This window comes from Bombina bombina, chromosome 11 (assembly GCF_027579735.1).
Source record: "Bombina bombina isolate aBomBom1 chromosome 11, aBomBom1.pri, whole genome shotgun sequence".
Classification (NCBI taxonomy): domain Eukaryota; kingdom Metazoa; phylum Chordata; class Amphibia; order Anura; family Bombinatoridae; genus Bombina; species Bombina bombina.
The window spans coordinates 62,694,169-62,708,327 of NC_069509.1; the positions used below are offsets into that span (position 1 = coordinate 62,694,169).

At 38.4% G+C, this 14,159-nt stretch overlaps 1 protein-coding gene across 1 annotated transcript in view; it reads right to left on the bottom strand.

The window, feature by feature from the left end:
- Positions 1-14,159, bottom strand: part of CIAO3 (cytosolic iron-sulfur assembly component 3) — a 40,204-nt gene that overhangs the window by 8,446 nt on the left and 17,599 nt on the right. The window contains exons 5-9 of the mRNA XM_053695270.1: positions 10,597-10,731; positions 4,340-4,458; positions 4,110-4,239; positions 3,683-3,755; positions 263-400 (exon numbers count right to left, since the gene is read on the bottom strand). Of these exons, the coding sequence (XP_053551245.1) occupies positions 263-400; positions 3,683-3,755; positions 4,110-4,239; positions 4,340-4,458; positions 10,597-10,731 (595 nt within the window). The remainder of the gene's footprint in view (positions 1-262; positions 401-3,682; positions 3,756-4,109; positions 4,240-4,339; positions 4,459-10,596; positions 10,732-14,159) is intronic.

A 14,159-nucleotide genomic window follows, 5' to 3' on the forward strand; every position in this document is an offset into this window, starting at 1 on the left:
GAGGCACAATGCAACAACATGTCAGCTCTCTCATCTCCCTGAGGGCAGTGGCTACACTGAGAATGTCTAAGTGCTCATTTTACAAGAAAACAAGTAAGTTGTTTGCTGTTTTTTAGGTTGACGTTGATTTAACATATTTGTTTTTAATAAAGGAGCACTGTTTCATATCTCTTTAAATAAAGAACCACGGGTGTTACAATGCAAACACTGGTTTATTAGTACCACAATGAGGCAAATTCTGTTGGTGTTCACAGCATCTTACTTTAAAGGCTTGTATGTTATTTTGTCCACATGGACACCAAAGAGCTCTTGTGCAGCATGTTTGAAAATGTGCTCCAGGTATCCCCCGGATCCTCCTCCCTCATGACCGACCGGCTCCTCTTCCACCACACTGCTGAATCTGTGTAAGAACATGACACAAGTAACCCAGAATGCATTTGCACCTTCATTCTTAAAAGCTTGACAAACATATATACTCAAAAGAATAAACTTGCTACCAATCGCCCAAAAGAGAAATGGTGCTGATGATCCTTAACTGTAAGTAGTTGGCTAATCTAAAATAATGAATCAAAACTAGAGTTTCCTGATACACAAGGGCGTCATACCTTTTAAGGACAGAAGATCGAAAGATATCAAGCTGGTCTTGAAAAGTTTTCAGTAATGCACATTGTAATACAGGGCTTGACAAATGTTGGGTGCCAGGACATCATGATATCTAGAAAATGGACTCTGGCACCCAGTAAAATGATCTTACACCGTGGCGTTATGCATGGGAGGTGTGGGGGCTCACTGCTGCCTCTCTCCTATTCAAGAGATCATACCTCCCAACATTTCAAAATTCAAAAGAGGGACCCCTCCACCGTGGCATAAGTGCAATATGTGGTGGGCAGGAGCAGGGATGGGGCTTAAAAAAAAATAATCATAAGACCAAAGTAATATAAATAAAATTCTTATTAAAGTCATATCTTTTAATACTCTTAGACAGCAAATCAAACACAAGCTCAAACCACTGGTATAGCTATGTGAGCTCTGTATTTAATTAGCCTTTGCAGAAACAGTGCTAAATATTTTAATCTTAATTGGACATTTAATATAGATTTTTTAAAACTGCTCTCTGCATTCCCCATAAATATTTTAGATTCTGGCCTTTAAAGTCAGCAAAAATGCACAGTAACACAATCTACACATATACATGTACACACGCTCAAATACACAGAAACACTTACACATGCAGATACACACACACACTACATAGCATACACTTATACATGCAGATACACACACACTACATAGCATACACTTATACATGCAGATACACACGCACTACATAGCTTTCACTTATACATACAGATACACACACACTACATAGCATACACTTATACATGCAGATACACACACACTACATAGCATACACTTATACATGCAGATACACACGCACTACATAGCTTTCACTTATACATACAGATACACACACACTACATAGCATACACTTATACATGCAGATACACACACACTACATAGCATACACTTATACATGCAGATACACACACACTACATAGCATACACTTATACATGCAGATACACACACTACACAGCATACACTTATACCTACAGATACACACACACTATATAGCATACACTTATACATACAGACACACACACTACACAGCTTACACTTATACATGCAGATACACACACACTACATAGCTTACACTTATACATACAGACACACACACTACACAGCTTACACTTATACATACAGACACACACACTACACAGCTTACACTTATACATACAGACACACACACTACACAGCTTACACTTATACATACAGACACACACACTACATAGCTTACACTTATACATACAGACACACACACTACACAGCTTACACTTATACATACAGACACACACACTACACAGCTTACACTTATACATACAGACACACACACTACACAGCTTACACTTATACATGCAGATACACACACACTACATAGCTTACACTTATACATACAGATACACACACTACATAGCATACACTTATACATGCAGATACACACACTTATACATATACACACACTGCATAGCATAAACTTATACATGCAGATTTACACACACACACACACTACATAGCTTACACTTATACATGCAGCTATACACACACACTACATAGCTTACACTTATACATGCAGATACACACACTACATAGCTTACACTTATACATGCAGATACACACACACACTACACAGCTTACACTTATACATGCAGATACACACACACACACTACATAGCTTACACTTATACATGCAGATACACACACACACACATCATATAAGGGTATCTGTAATTCATTGTATGGGGTCCTGGGGTTGGCAAGCACTACATCATCACTACCAGAGGTTAGAGGTATACAGCCTTCTTACTCCTGCTTAACCCACACACACCATTCCTTTTCCACAGGGAATCTAACCGGTATCTAACCCTGGGAGAGAAAAGCCAGCTGCTTCCGAGTATGGGCTTAATAGAAATGCATGGGGCAATGCGTGAAAATTGGGACAGTTGGGGGTTATGGGACATACACAGGTACAGCTAAGAAGCACCTTGGCCCAGCTGTCACACAGCCAGACTAAGCTCTCTCTTCCCCCTTCCCTTGCGTTAAAGGGACACCAAAGTAAAAAAAATACTAGCAGTTTATTAGTTTTAATAGTATAGTCCCCAATTAACTCTGTGTCACCCCACAAAAAAGGATAACTGTAGTGTCCCATATCCTTTTGTGTAGGTGACAGTGAAAACTCACCGGGTGCAGTAGTTTAGGTTTTGTTTAATTAGATACAGTACAAGGTTTACTGATCAGAGCAGTTGTGCTGTATGTTCCATTAAAATAACATGCACCATCTACTCTAAAATGACATAGACAGCTAGAAACGGCAATGCTACAGCTAATTGCCCATGTTCAGGAGCTGGAAAGTATTTTTGCATTAGAATTTCTATTTAACTATTATGTTTGGCAAGATCAACCTAAGCTTAGAACACCATTTTTGCCTTGGAAAAAAAATAAAAATTGTAATATGAAAACAGGTGAAAGGGACATTTTTAAATTCCATGATTCAAATAGAGCACATAAACTTTACAATCTATATATATTATCAAATTTACTTCATTCTCTTGGTATCCTTTGTTGATGGTGCAGTCATGCACTACTGGGAGCTAGTTGAGTACATTGGGTGAGCCAATGATGAGCCGTATATGTGCAGCCAGCAACCACCAGCTAGCTCCCAGTAGTGCATTCCTGCTCCTGAGCCTACCTAGGTATGATTTTCAACAAAGGATACAAAGAGAACGAAGCAAATTACAGAACAGAAGTAAACTGGAAAGTTGTTTAAAATTGTATGCTCTATCTGAATCATGAAAGTTTAAATTTTGAATTTACTGGTTCTTTAAAAGCAACAATAATGTTACAAATGATAAAATAAGATCTTACAGTAGAAAGCAAGCCTCTGGTGAATGAAAAACTGTCAAACAATAATTATAAATAACCTGCTATGGCACCTACCACCTGTAGGAATTACCATTTTCTATGAAAAAATGTTTTGACCAGCGCTTTAAAAACAAATAAACATGCAATTTGTAACTGTATTATTAGTTATTTATTAGGAAACAAGACAACCCCCCGTGTACTTACAGCGAGTCAAGAGGAGTGGGGTCCACATCAGACAAAGAGAGGCCCTCTAATTCCAGCATTCGCAACACTTCCCCTATATAAAAACACCCTATCATTACTACAGAAAGAAAGTAATAGAAACCGTAAATAAACACGTGTCTTGTCTAACCTAAGGTCTTGGGGCCACAATATAACGCTCCAGTCATTTTATGTTCCTTCCAAATTCCATATCACAAATTACTCTTTGGCAATATATACAATCCAGACTTCTTTCTTTTATATACAAGATAACGTATATGTATCGGAGTCATCCTTGTGTATCAGTAGATCTGTGACACTTCTTTTGAGTAATTATTATTTATATATAAAAAAAGATTTTGATTGTGACTAAAAAAAATGCAATATGACCTCCTATTTAAATAGTTGGACACCCCTGATATGGACTCACCAGTTGTAATCACACAATCCACATCCCTGGTCTCGTATTCCTGGTTGAAAAAGTCCGGCCTTGAGGCTTCCAGCTTCTTGTCATAGCAAGGCATGACAGTGACATGGTAGATCTGGTTGGGCTTTAAATTCTACACCCACAGTATGAGGAAGGAGAGAGAAGGGTTAAGAGTTTGATGCAACAATGATGTGAACCATCGACACGCAACAGATCTGCAAGTGCGTCCTCACCTTCTCCTGTGCAAAGTGGCTTTTGACCAGGGATCCCATCACCTGCTGTGGGGACTTAATGCTGCTGATGTACGGAATGATAAAACTTCCGTGGGTTTTCTCTGCGTAACAGACCCACCCTGAAATGACAAGATTACACCAAACTTCAAGTCTAGGTCACAGAGTTCAAAGAACATTATCTTCTTCAGTAAGCAGAAAACTCTGTACAAAAGTATTGCGTATTTAAAGGGACAGTAAACACATTGCAATTTGTATATAAAATGTTTAGTTATGCATAATGAAGTAACTTTGCAATATATTTTCATTATTTATTTTGCCCCCTAACTAGGGTTGCCACCTTTAGTTCAGGCTGAACCTAAACACTCTTGTGCCGAGCACAGCAAAACATTTTTTGCAGAGTACACACTATGTATAATAGAACATAAACACAAACTTGCACATAGATAGTCACAATCTCACAAACTCTCTCTCACACACACACTCTCTCTCTCTCTCTCTCTCTCTCTCACAAACACTGTCTCAAACACACACACTCTCTCACACAAACACACTCTCTCACACAAACACACTCTCTCACACACACACACACACTCTCTCTCTCACAAACACTGTCTCACACAAACACACACTCTCACACAAACACACACTCTCACACAAACACACACTCTCACACAAACACACACTCTCACACAAACACACACTCTCACACAAACACACACTCTCACACAAACACACACTCTAACACAAACACTCTGTCTCCAACACACACACTCTCTCACACAAACACACACTCTCTCACAAACACTCTGTCTCCAACACACACACTCTCTCACACAAACACACACTCTCTCACAAACACTATGTCTCCAACACACACACTCTCTCTCAAACACTCTGTCTCCAACACACACACTCTCTCACACAAACACTCCATCTCAAACACACACACACTCTCTCACACAAACACACACACTCTCTCACACAAACACACACACTCTCTCACACAAACACACACACTCTCTCACACAAACACACACACTCTCTCACACAAACACACACACTCTCTCACACAAACACACACACTCTCTCACACAAACACACACACACTCTCTCACACAAACACTCTGTCTCCAACACACACACTCTCTCACACAAACACACACTCTCTCACAAACACTCTGTCTCCAACACACACACTCTCTCACACAAACACTCTGTCTCCAACACACACACTCTCTCACACAAACACACACTCTCTCACAAACACTCTGTCTCCAACACACACTCTCTCACAAACACTATGTCTCCAACACACACACTCTCTCTCAAACACTCTGTCTCCAACACACACACTCTCTCACACAAACACTCCATCTCAAACACACACACACTCACACACACTCTCTCACACAAACACACACACTCTCTCACACAAACACACACACTCTCTCACACAAACACACACACTCTCTCACACAAACACTCTGTCTCCAACACACACACTCTCTCACACAAACACACACTCTCTCACAAACACTCTGTCTCCAACACACACACTCTCTCACACAAACACTCTGTCTCCAACACACACACTCTCTCACACACACACTCTCTCACACAAACACACACACTCTCTCACACAAACACACACACTCTCTCACACAAACACACACACTCTCTCACACAAACACTCCGTCTCAAACACACACACTCTCTCGCTAACGCACGCACGCACAAATACACTCACTCTTTCACACAGTCTTACACACATAGGGGAAAATTGAAAAAACACAGACACACAAACAGATAATCTCCTCTACTAAGATATATTCCCACACAAAGACACACACACAAGATAAATAACTGTAAACATGTACATTATGTTGCAAATGCACAATGTCACCTTCTTGGAAACCTGAACTGTCCAGGTAATTTCTGGACAGATAACAACTCTGCCCCTAACTCTGCTACATATCACTCCCTAAATGGATTTAGATGATAACTGCAAAACAATGCATTTTATAATAACTTTATGACAGTAGTTAGCCTTGTTGTCTGCAGACTAAAGCCCAGATTGGCTCCTCCAAATAAGGCAAATGGTGGATGGAGGTTGAAAAATGAATTGCAGTAAAAAGGATTTTAATTTGTTTTGAAAACATTAAAGTGAAAGTAAATCCTAGCGTTGTACAAATTCTAGGATTTACTATTTAAACAAATAAAGGAGACTTTGATTCATGAAGTATAAGATACTTCATGTAGAAAGCTCCCTTTTTTGTTTCAATCGATCGCCGTTCTTAGCTGCTACAGCAGCCCACGGATAAAACATGTTTTTGCTAAGAGGTGACGTTTTGACCGCTTAGCCAATAGCCGTGCAGTAAATCCGGCTTGGCGCCCATGAGAGCCGGATTTACCGCATGGCTATTGGCTAAGAAGTGAAAACTTTACCTCTTAGCAAATAACTTTTTTAGCCGTAGGCTGCTGTAGCAGCTAAAAATGGCGATTGATTGAAACAAATAAAGGAGCTTTCTACATGAAATATCTTATACTTAATGAATGAAAGTCCCCTTTATTTGTTTTAATAGTCATTCCTAGTGTTTGTAAAACGCTTGGCTTTACTTTAACTTTAAGACTTGGCTGACATTGATTTTTCTGAACTACATTACCCATGATGGTTAACTAAACTGAGTGCCTAAGCATCATGGGAAATGTAGTCCCAAAACATCTGGGGTTAGCCATCACTGTTCTGGTTGCAGAAATGTCTTGTACTTACAAGGTGTTTACATTGTACAAGCATAAAAAGAAAACAAAAGATCTAAATACTGTAATATATTATACAATACCCTCTTAAAGGCAATAACAATTACTATAATGTCTTATTAGGCAGTGCTTCAAAACTAGAACTAAAAAGCATTGTCTGTCCCAAAAAATTTGTTTTTAACTAAAATCTGTAAATTTGTCTTCTAATTTCAAATAATTTACTAATATATTAATAATTATTTTTAATAACTATGATCTCTCTCTATCACCAGTCACACATTTTAATAATTAATTTAACTAATGATTAAAGTGATTGTAAAGTTTAATGATTTAAAGTCCAGTATCTAAAAATACTCTTAAAAATAGGGGCACTTTAAGTCATTAAACCTTACAATGACGCTTCTTTTTTAAATATTTACCCTTTTGTTATGGTAAACATAACGCTGATCCTCCGCACGCATCTCAGACTGTATTTTGCATATTGATGGCGAATCCGGCTTCCTCCAACCGTTGCATGCTCCACAAGCTGGACGCCAAAGGGGGCACGCAACGATTGGAGGAAGCCGGATTCGTCATCTCTCTGCTCAATACGGTCTGAGATGCGGGCAGATGATCGGCAGCATTTTTACATTAACAAACAGGTATGTATTTAAAAAAAGAAGCGTATTTTTAGATACTGGGCTTTAAATCATTACATTGAGACAATGAGTATTTGATTTGTCACTTTGATTTAGTTAATGAGTTTTTAAAAGGAAGAAACACAAAGTAACTTCTTTCTCATAAAAAATGTCTAATTATGTGTTGAGAAAAAAAAAACAACAACAAAATTTTTCAACTGCCCACAGATCCAAAATGTTAACCCTGCGACAGGCTACACAATAACTGCTTGATCAGTGCAGCAGCTCATTTATCTCTGTCTCTAATTGGCCGCCCCTGCACTACAAAGTGATGCATATGTTTCAAACAAAGTGATCGTTTTAAAACACTTTTTTGTATGCAGATTTTAAGTGCAGTGCTTACTTGCTGATTGTCTTTTTATATCTGCATAGCAGATGTGTGTGTCTGAATTTTAAGCCTTAAAGGGATTTATAGAACTACTTAATCAGAGAGATTAATTAATATTCAATTAAATGGTGTTTCATGATTAAAGGGATACTAAACTCATTTTTTTTCTTTAATGATTCAGATAGAGCATGCCATTTTGAACAACTTTCTAATTTACTCCTATTATCAATTTTTCTTTGTTCTCTTGCTATCTTTATTTAAAAAGCAGGAATGTAATGCATAGGAGCCGGCCCATTTTTGGTTGAGAACCTGGGTTATGCTTGCTTATTGGTGGGTAAATGTCAGCCTCCAATAAGCAAGTGCTATCCATGGTGCTGAACCTAAAATGGGCTGGCTGCCAAGATTTACATTCATGATTTTCAAATAAAGATAGCAAGAGAACAAAAAAATGCTAATAGGAGTAAATCAGAAAGTTGCTTAAAATTGCATGCTCTATCTGAATCATGAAATAAAACATTTGGGTTCAGTGTCCCTTTAAGATCCTTCTAATGCAAAGTATTAGTGACAGCTTTTGTGTCTGCACCAACTCTCCACTGTCCTTTTTGATGTTTAAAGGGCCATGAAACCCAATTTTTTTTCCTTTTATGATTCAGATAGGGAATACAATTATAAACAACATTTTAATTTACTTCTACTAGCTAATTTGTTTTATTCTCTTGGTATCCTTTGTTGAAGGAGCAGCAGTTAACTATTGGGAGCTAGCTGAGCACATCAGGTGAGCCAATGACGAGGCATATATGTTCAGCAACCAATCAGCAGCTCCTGAGTGTCTCATTCATGTACGCAGTCCCCAACTTTCAATTCACTCCTCTCAACTAAGTAATGAAATCACTTCCCACAGGACAGCTGCGGATTGCTAGCCGGCTCTAGCTGCATATAGGTAGAACGATGATGCATTTGCTTACCATGTGCAAGGGCCTTAAAGGGACACTAAACCCAATTTATTTCTTTCATGATTCAGATAGAGCAGCAAATTTTTTTAGCAACTTTCTAATTTCCTTCTACTATCATTTTTTCTTTGTTCTCTTGCTATATTTGAAAAAGCAGGAATCTACGCTAAGGAGCCAGCCCATTTTTGATTTAGCACCCTGGATAGTGCTTGCTGATTGGTGCCTACATTTAGCCACCAATGAGAAGGCGCTATCCAGGTTCTGAACCAAAAATGGGCCGGCTCCTAAGCTTAAATGCTTGCTATTCAAATAAAGATAGCAAGAGAACAAAGAAGAATTAATAGGAGTAAATTAGAAAATTGCTGCTCTATGTGAATCATGAAAGAAAAAAAATGGGTTTAGTATCCCTTTAATTCATAAGTAGTCCTTTTACTTATGGTATCTTAAATTATAGTCGTATGGGTATCTTAGATTAAAGGGACAGTAGAAATCTTGAGATTTGTATATACACTGTTTAGGTATGCATAATGAAAGAACTTTGAAATATACTTTCATTATTTATTTTGCGCCCTTTCTATGTAATTTAGCTCTGAAAATTCACAGAACTTGCTAATAATAAACAACTGCTGTAAAAAGAATGTTAATTTGTTTTGAGAATGTTTAGACTTGGCTGATATGCTATTTTATAGCAACAAAACAAAATGTATTGTTATTACAAGGTGTTTACTGTCTCTTTAAACCACTATACTGTTGCACTCTGCTCATTTATCAGTTTAACCCTATGGCTGCTAACCCATTTCTCACCTGGGTGCTAAGCTGGATTTGATCTTTTTTTTTTTTATTACTTTAAAAAAAAAAAAAATATTGTTTTGTTTTCAAATCCCCAAGACTTATACCGTTGGAAAGGTGGGTCTTGGGGGTCTGCAGCTGCTTAGATGCCTGAGATACAGGCTTCTAAGCAGCATGCCCCCATTTTCCTATATTGTCCATTGTTAATTATAAAGATGCGCGGTGACGTCATAATGTCATTGCACGCAAATCGTGAACCCCCGGCGATGCCTATCACTATTCAGGCCAGATCGGCGAGGTGGAAGTAGGTAGGAGCCCCCAGATTGCCCTCAAGTTGGGTGAGTCGCTAGTGACGGCTCTGAGCCGTCGTCAGCGCCTGACTGGGACAATTTGCGATGGCTCACTCAAAGGAATAAAGGGAAAGAAAAGTCAAAATTAAAAAACTTGCATGATTCAGACACAGGTTATTTCAAGACACTTTTAAATTAACTTCTGTTTTTAAATGTACTTCGTTCTCTTGGTATCAGTTGTTAAAAAAGAACATGCACATATCCTACACTAGAGGGAGCTATCTGCTGATTGGTGCCTGCACACATTTGTCTCTTGTGATTGGCGAACTAGATATGTTCATCTGAATACCAAGAGGAAATATTTAGGTTTCATGTCTCTTTAACCTGTGCACATATTATTGAATATGGACAGATAATGTGAGTTTCTGCCAATTCTCACCCTCTCTTGTGTGATCAGTTTATTCACCTGGGCAGGCAGAAGCCAGCATAGGAAGAGCTTTTTTATCCTCCTTCTGTTTTTTGAAGCGCTGTATGAACTCGCGCTGGCCCTCCAACAGACTGAAGTTTCTTGAGAATGTTGTGTCAAAAACGTTATGGACTCCTGGAATAGAATACACAAACCCATCAAAATAGGTAGAGAAATCCTAAACACAACACATACTATGCAAAGCAATGACAGATTATTTAAATCTCTTAATATTACATATTCTATCTGATTCACAAAAGTTTTTGACTTTTAAAAGCAAAATTAGATTTTTAAGATTAAGATGCAGCGTGTCATATTAAGAGAGACTCTTCAAAATTATTTCTGTTATTCGATCTCTTAGCATCCTTTTTTCAACAGAAATGCACTACTGTGAGCTAGCTGGTGATTGGTGTCTGCACATATATGCTTCATCAATGGCTCACAGCTAACTCCCAGAAGTATCCAACAAAGGATACTAATAGAATGAAGCAAATTTGATTGGGTTTCATGGCCCTTTAAAAATCTTTTATTTTGCCTCCTCCCTTACACACAAAATAAATTTTTTTTTTTGCTGCTATAATTTTTGTTTATTATTTCTTAATGCACTTTAAGCTCATACAATATTTAAAACAGCAAGATTATTTAGTTTGACATTTTTCAATTTTCAATATCATGTCCAGAAAAAGGTTGGTTTTAAGTGCTATATTTCATATAGAATAATAAACTAAAGAGACGATTATGTAAAGATTTGAGCATTAACCCCTTAAAGGGACAGTACACTGTAAAATTGTTTTTCCATAAATGTATTTTAAATGACTTGTTATACCAACTGCAGAGTATAAAATATTTGAGAAATTGCATTTTCAGGTTTATTTGTGTATCTGAAGTAGCTGGTTTTGTGCTTTGAAACCACAGCCTATTACAATGGGTTGAGCTTCAGGTAATATCAGATCTCATTATGTTATCACTTTTATGTACACAGACATGCTTCCTTATCTTATATTTGTCTGGAACACCAAAGCTCAATACATAGAGAGAACAACGGAAAATTATCATTTTATTACTTAACTATCATGCCCCCCACTGAGGGTGTAATCTCTTCTGCTGGCTGTGTTTACTTAGGCTTGTCAATAGCGTATACGCCAGTATCAAAACTTTCAGTATAGGTTGGGAAACCACAAGCTAAATCAGCTATTTCAAATGCTGAAATATGAGTAAAGGAGCTACTTGCAACCAATTTAATACACTCTAGCAGGTAAAAAGGATCATTGGGAATAATTTAAAGGGGAGAAAGTTTTTGGGTGAACTGTCCCTTTAAGCCTAATGGACGTAGCTACTACATCACAGGATACTTTGGCTAGCGTACCGTTTTGACTTAATAGCTATGTCCAACCTTCTCCCTCATGCTGCAATTCTGGCTGTCAGCTCACAGCTAAGTTCGCAACCAGAAAGAGAAGAGATCTGCTTCATATGGTAGCAGGAGCACAATCGGCAGATCACCGATGCGGTCATCAGCTTGCGGTGGTGTCGTTGGTGGTGTGGCAGAGTCAGGAGTGAGGGAGCAGGATCGCTACACAGCAGTTTTTTTTTTTTGTTTGTTTTTTACACGGAGCGAGGGCTCAACTACACTATGGAAAAGGGTATTTTAGAGGGGGGAGGGGGCCCTACAATAAGATTGATTGAAAGGGGAGGTGGGACACTAAACTACAGAAACATTTTGTAATTCATAAATTAATTATATATATATATATACACATACATATACATATACACATACATACACACACACACATACATGAACTAGGTATTAGCAGACAGCTGCTAGTACCTAAGATGGCGGAGACCATTAGCAGGGTGGTAGGGTAAAGATGCGTCTGAGAGGTGGGAGGGTAAGGGGGGGATCCTACACTGCAGAAAATTAAAAAATAAAACAAAAATGTATGCTTACCTGATAAATTATTTTCTTTCCTGGCATGGAGAGTCCACATTTCCATTCAATTACAGTTGGGAAATTCAGCTCCTGGCCACCAGGAGGAGGCAAAGACAGCCCAGCGAAGCTTAAAGGGACATGAAACCCACATTTTTTCTTTCATGATTTAGAAAGAGCATGTCATTTTAAACAACTCTCTAATTTAGTTCTATTATCTAATTTGCTTCATTCTCTTGATATCACTTGCTGAAAAGCATATCTAGATATGCTCAGTAGCTGCTTATTGGTTGCTGCACATAGAGGCCTCGTGTGATTGGCTCACACATGTGCATTGCTATTTCTTCAACGAAGGATATCTAAAGAATTGAGCAAATTAGATAATAGAAGTAAATTGGAAAGTTGTTTAAAATTACATGCCCTATCTGAATCATGAAAGTTTAATTTTGACTACTGTCCCTTTAAGTATCCCTCCCACTTCCCATACTCCCCCAGTCATTCAGCCGAGGGAATAAGGAAAGAGGAACATAAGGGGTATAGAGGTGCCTGAAGATTATATAAAAATAAATGCCATCTTAAAAATTATAAAAGGGCGGGTCGAGGACTCTCCCTGCCAGGAAAGAAAAGAATTTCAGGTAAGCATACATTTTGTTTTCTTTCCAAATGGCATGGAGAGTCCACAATTCCATTCAATTACTGTTGGGAAACTAATACCCAAGCCAGAGAGGATACAGAATGGACAGGGAGGGAGAACGAAAGGCAGGCAGACCTAAACTGAAGGTACCACCACTTTAAGTACCTTTCTCCCAAAAAAAACTCAGCAAAACACATAAAATTTGCAAAATTTTGAAAAGCTATGCAAAGAGAACCAAGAAGCCGCCTTACGGGTTTGTTCCCTGGAAGCTTCGTTCTTAAAAATCCAGGAATAAGAAACAGCATGTGGAGAGGGAGCCGTAATCCTCTCATGAGGCTGCTGTTCAGCCTTCTCATAAGCCACACTAATGCCACTCAGTAGCCAAAGGGAAAAGCCATCAAAGAAATTTTTTTTTACAAGATAAAAGTTTAATATAAACAAAATGCATAAGCTTAAACAAAAAATGAAGAGCTAAATTAAGACTCCAGGGAGAAGCAACAGACTTAAAACACCAGCCAGATTCTAACCAAGGACTGAACAAAGGACTGAATGACCAGTAAACTTACTAACTGGCAACAAAACTGAAAGGACAGAGATCTGTTCACTTAAAGAACTAGTAGACAAAACCTGTCTCAAAAACTTCCTGGAGAAATAAAAGAATAAGAGGAACTCAAACTCTGTATCCAAGGAAAACTGCAGACTCGCACCAAGAGATATAGGTGCGCCAGAACTTGTGAGACATCAGGTGAGTCACTGGCTAACTCCCCTTGATCAAAGAGGCAAAACCCCTATCAGATTTTTAGACAGGACTAAGCGATCAATCTCCAAGCAGTCAACCTTAGATAATCTAGATACAGGCGTAGGAACGGACCTAGAAGTAGGTGGCAACCTCCATGGAGGGGAGGAAGACATCTCAACCAGATCCGCAAACCAAGTTCTGCGCTGCTAAGCTGAAGCAATAAGGACCACTGAGGTCTGCTCCTTCTTGATGCGGGCTATGAC